The sequence below is a fragment of the Fringilla coelebs genome (assembly GCF_963513975.1).
Source record: "Fringilla coelebs genome assembly, chromosome: 23".
NCBI lineage: Eukaryota > Metazoa > Chordata > Aves > Passeriformes > Fringillidae > Fringilla > Fringilla coelebs.
Genome location: NC_140049.1, coordinates 3,717,451 through 3,723,476, shown reverse-complemented (window position 1 = coordinate 3,723,476; position 6,026 = coordinate 3,717,451). Strand labels below are relative to the sequence as shown.

Sequence of the window (6,026 nt, the reverse complement as noted above, 5' to 3'; positions counted from 1 at the left end):
TGGGAGATTGAGATGGATTAATGGAAGATTGGCAGGGATTGATAGGATATTGGCATGGACTGATGGGATATTTTATGAATTCATGGGAGATTTTATGGATTGATGGGATATTGTATGGATTGATGGGAGATGGGCATGGATTGGTGGGAGATTGGCATGGATGGATGGGAGATTTTATGGATTGATGGAAGATTTTATGGATTGATGGGAGATAGGCATAGACTGATGGGAGATTTTATGGATTGATGGGATACTGGTATGGATTGATGGGAGATTGGCATGGATTGATGGGAGATTGGCATGGATGGATGGGATATTGGCATGGATTGATGGGAGATTTTATGGATTGATGGGATATTTTATGGATTGATGGAAGATAGGCGTAGACTGATGGAAGATTTTATGGATTGATGGGATACTGGTATGGATTGATGGGATATTGGCATGGATTGGTGGGAGATTTTATGGATTGATGGGATATTTTATGGATTGATGGGATACTGGCATGGATTGATGGGATATTTTATGGTTTGATAGGATATTGGCATGGATTGGTGGGAGACTGGTATGGACTGATGGGAGATTTTAGGGACTGATGGGATACTGGTATGGATTGGTGGGATATTTTATGGATTGATGGGATATTGGCATGGATTGGTGGGAGATTGGCATGGATTGATGGGATATTGGCATGGATTGATGGAATATTTTATGGACTGATGGGATATTTTATGGATTGATGGGAGATTGGCATGGATTGATGGGATATTGTATGAATTGATGGGAGATTTCATGGATTGATGGGACCCCCTCTCAGCCTTCCCTTCCCCAGCCCCCCAGTCTCTCCTCATCAGGGAGATGCTCCAGACCCCAAACCATCCCTGTGGGTTCTGCTGGACCCTCCCCAGCAGCTCCTTCTCATCCCTCAGCTGCAGAGCCAGCACTGGACACAATTCCTGCTGTGGGACAGCTGCTCATGCACCCTCCCAGTGGGACCAGTTTGTCCTCCCAGTGTCCCCAGAGATGCTCTGGGAGGGCTGGGAACCCTCATGGAGCTGATGTGTCACTGGCTCTCTGCTCTTGAAGCCACTGACAGAAAACATTTCCCCCACTTAAAAGGGTTTTTAATTTTTTTTTTCAGTCCAGTGTTCCATGTTTGTAAATGCACCAGTCCTGCCATCCCTTTTCTGGGTTACATAAATGTTTGATGGAATCATTCTCAAAGGAAATCAATTTTTTATAAGAATTTAATGATAACTCATTCAAATTCACTTCCCAACATGACAGCTGATTAACCCTTTGCCAGTTACCTTTCAAACAGGCCTCAAAAGTGGAAGATTTAAGGTGAAAAAGCCCTTTGTTTTAAAATGCAATTCACATTTGGGAGGGGAAGGATGAGATCCTGCAGTAGCACCTACTCCTGGAGGAGCAAAGCAGGCTCTGGGACTCACACACACATTTTTATCTTTTTTTTTTCCTTTTTCCAATCCTGTCCTAGTGACCCTTTTATAAATATGAGTTAATGCAAACTTCCCCATTACTGTAATATTTCATTAGCATCAAAGAGCTGTCTCAGTCCCCAAAGTCAGGAAATTCAAAACTACTGGGCTATGGCAGAAACAATTTATTGCTCTTAACTCTCCACAAAGAATTAACTCCCTGTTATCCTTCCCTGCACACTGCAGAGGGAACAATGTGCTGGATAAACATGACATGAAATATAAAGTTTAATGCTGTTTGGCCTAACACAATCTCCTTGTAAGTAACTTTGAAGATTACTTTGATATTATATTTCCAAATTCAATATCACCAAATGATTAGATCGAGGGAAGGCATTACAGCCTGGCTTAAAAATCCCATTTTTATTCAAGTCAGATGGCTCAGATAACCATCACTGGTTATAACTGTTAATTTTCAATCCTTCAGGATCAAAGGCATTAATAAATCTATTTTCCCAGTGTCTTAACAATGAGATAACTGAACTCCATCTTGTGCTCCCACATTTTTCCATGCCTGAACACAGAGCAGAAAAAAAATTTTGAAGATGATGGGAATTTGTGGAGTTAAACTGAATGCTCCAAGGGCAGGGACTCACCCAGAGCCACCAGGGCTCCTCTCTAGGAACAGACAAATAAATCCCTGGAATTCAGAAATTTGGGTTCTTGTTCTGCCATGCCCCAGACACAGCTGGGACTGCCCAGGGAGAGCAGCTCTTCCTTCCAGGCTGAAAGATTTGTCCTGTCCTGCTGAAAACAGCTCTGTGCTTACAAATTCTTCTGGGATGTGAAACCCAAAGGGACTCTTTGCTACCTGTGATTAATTAAAATACACCAAAACCAATCAACTGAACCAGGCAGCATTTGGGGGAAGATTTGAGAGACAGGGCTTGAGATGAAAAAAATTAAAACAATTAAATCAGGCTGATGCTGGTGAAATTAATCCCAATCTTGTAGCTTTGATATGAATATGTACAGAGAGTTCTGATTTGTTAAAAACCCAGGGCCACACAATTAAGGCTGAGCAAATGTCAAGCAAACCAGGGCTCCTAAAAAGGCAGCAGGAATAAACAACCCAGGCCTCTGCAGTGCAGCAATCCTGCAAACTGTGACATTTATTGGAAATCAGAGCATTTTTCAAGCCCCCTTCTCAGTGACAGCCCTGACCTCCAAAGGACAGGTTTAAATCAACACCTGGCACAAGAGCACTCCAGGAAGAGCTGAATAAATGTATCCTCTAGCCTGCTGCTTATTCTAATAGCTGAGTAATTAATGGAGATCTGATGAGAGCTCTTTATTGCCTGTGTCTGGAGACTCTTGTGCTCAGCACTCCCTGCTCCAGCCCAGAGCTTCCAGCAGGGAGGGAGCAGGACCAGCAGAGCCCCACTCTCAGCCTGAAGGGGTGGCTCCATCCCTGCCAGTAACCTCAGGGTTCCTAACTGGCTTTGTTGTTTCCAAAAATCAGAATTTTGGGGTTTTTTTGGTGATTTTTTGGTGTTTTTTGGGGTTTTTTTTTGCGGTGCCCCCTGAACGGTGGGGAGACTGAAATACAGCCTGGTGAGCAGGGAAAGGATCAGAGGGAGGGCTGGGATGGAGATCAGGGAAAGGTTTTTCCCCCAGAGGGTGCTGGGCACTGCTCCAAACCTTCCACAGCTCCAGGAGGGCCTGGACAGCACCCTCAGGCTCAGGGGGGGATTTTGGGGTGTCTGGGCAGGGCCAGGAGCTGGGCTGGATGATCCCTGTGGGATCCAACTCAGAATATTCCACAATTCAATGGCTTTTCCAAAACAAGCAGCTTTAGGAAGCACCTCTGAACTCCTTCTCTCTCTCTACCAAATTCCTTCCACTGTTTCTACAGTTAAATTTTATTTTTTATTTCCAAACATGCTGCTGAGCTCAAATCTCATGGCTTTGCTTAAAAACAGCCCAAGGAAAACATCAGGCAGCAGTGTGACACTGAAGCTGGGTTTCACTTCAAAAACCCCCAAAATCCTGATTTTTGGAAACTCAGCAAAGCCAGCCAGTTTCACTTTCACTCAGCAGCTCCTCCTTGTCTGTACAACAGAGGTGGCCACCTGAGAAAAGCTCCTGGGACAGCTTCAGCACCAAATTCAGACCAGTGCCAGCCCCAGGCTGCCCAGGCCAGCTGTGCAGAGGTTTTCCAGCTGTGCAGAGGGAGGAGAGGGGAGGGGGAGGCTGCTGGCCCCAGCACTTACATCAATGAGATCAGACAGGTCATGGATGTAGTACTTGAACACCGAGGCATTGGTGGCTTCCAGGGCCAGCAGATATTCATTCCTCGCCTTGATGGCCTTCAGTCTGTTCTCTGTGTACTTTGCTTGGCGCTGGAAGGCAAAAAACCCCCAAAATATTGCATTAAAACCCCAAAATACTGCATTAAAAACCCAAAATAGAGCATTAAAACCCCAAAATACTGCATTAAAACCCCAAAATATTGCATTAAAACCCCAAAATACTGCATTAAAACCCCAAAATACTGCATTAAAACCCCAAAATACTGCATTAAAAACCCAAAATACTGCATTAAAACCCCAAAATATTGCATTAAAACCCCAAAATACTGCATTAAAACCCCAAATATTGCATTAAAACCCCAAAATACTGCATTAAAACCCCAAAATATTGCATCATAAACCCAAAATACAGCATTAAAAGAGGTGAGGACCCTGAACAAACCTTACTCTGCTCACACAGATTTTGCCCATTTGAATTCCAGTTTTGCCAGGACTCCAATTCACATTTCCAGTCCTGGAGTCCTGGTTAAAACTGGAATGAACAAATGAATGAATGAATGAATGAATGAATGAATGAATGAATGAATGAATGATTGCAGATGAATTGTTTAGAGGTGTTTAAGCCTTGCTGCACTGGACTGAAAGTCTTGAGGCTGTGGGATGGGGAAGGTTAAAGGAGGAATGAAGGGACAAGGGGGTTTAGGAGGTTTTGGCCCAGCTCCAGCTCCCCCAGAGAACCCAGGAGGGTCTGAGGGTTGCTACAGGCACCCCTCCTCTTCCAAGGCCTGAACTTGCTCCTTCCAGAGCCTGAATCCATTCAAAATTAACTCCTTCCCTTCCATGGGCTGGAACCTTGGAGCTGAACTGCTGGGGACACCAGTGAGGGCACTGGTTCTGCCCCCAAAGCCAGTTTGGGGCTGCTGGGCTCCCTGGAGCACAGGCCCTGTGCTCTGGGCAACAAAAACAACCACAGGAACCAGGAATTCCAGCAGGCAACTGCTGCTTTCCCTCTCCAACCTCCAAGGTTTCAGCTTTTTGTGCCATGCACATCCCATTTCTGTACACATCCCATTTTTGTGCTATGCATATCCCATTTTTGTGCTCATCCCATTTTTATGCACACCCCATTCTTCTGCTCATCCCATTTTTGTGCACACCCCATTTCTCTGCAAATCCCATTTTTCTGCTCATACCATTTTTATGCAGATCCCATTTTTGTGCACCTCCCATCTCTGTACATCTCCCATTTCTCTGCACATCCCATTTTTCTGCACACCCTGTTTCTGTACACATCCCATTTCTCTGCACATCCCATTTTTATGCACACCCCATTTTTGCTCATCCCATTTCTGTACACATCCCATTTCTGTGCACATCCCATCTTTGTGCACATCCCATTTCTCTGCTCATCCCATTTTTATGCACATCCCATTTTTATGCACATCCCATTTCTGTGCACACCCCATCTCTGTGCACATCCCATCTTTGTGCACATCCCATTTTTATGCACATCCCATTTTTATGCACACCCCATTTTTGCTCATCCCATCTCTGTGCACATCCCATTTCTCTGCACATCCCATTTCTGTGCACACCCATTTTTCATACATATCCCATTTTTATGCACACCCCATTTTTCTGCTCATCCCATCTCTGTGCACATCCCATCTTTGTGCTCCTCCCATTTTTATGCACATCCTATTTTTGTGCTCATCCCATCTCTGTGCTCATCCCGTTTCTGTGCACACCCCATTTTGTGCTCATCCCATTTCTGTGCACCTCCCATTTCTCTGCACACCCCATCTTTGTGCACCTCCCATTTCTGTGCACATCCATTTTTTGCACATCCCATTTCTGTGCACATCCCATTTCAGTATACATCTCTATGCTCATCCCATTTCTGTGCACACCCATATTTTGCATATCCCATTTTTGTGCTCATCCTGTCTTTGTGCACATCCCATTTCTGTGCACACTCCATCTCTATGCTCATCCCATTTTTGTGCACACCCCATCTTTGTGCTCATCCCATCTCTGCGCACATCCCATTTCTCTGCTCATCCCATTTTTGTGCTCATCCCATCTTTGTGCTCATCCCATTTTTGTGCTCTTCCCATTTTTGTGCACACCCCATCTTTGTGCACACCCATTTTTTGCACAACCCATTTCTGTGCACACCCCATTTCTGTGCACACCCATTTTTTGCACACCCCATTTTTTGCACACCCCATTTCTGTGCACACCCCATTCCCTGGGATAACACAACTGCACCAGC

At 44.9% G+C, this 6,026-nt stretch overlaps 1 protein-coding gene across 1 annotated transcript in view; it reads right to left on the bottom strand.

Moving 5' to 3' along the window:
• SRGAP2 (SLIT-ROBO Rho GTPase activating protein 2) overlaps positions 1-6,026 on the bottom strand; it is a 120,422-nt gene that overhangs the window by 50,184 nt on the left and 64,212 nt on the right. The window contains exon 7 of the mRNA XM_084220863.1: positions 3,713-3,841. Coding sequence (XP_084076989.1) covers positions 3,713-3,841 — 129 coding nt within the window. The remainder of the gene's footprint in view (positions 1-3,712; positions 3,842-6,026) is intronic.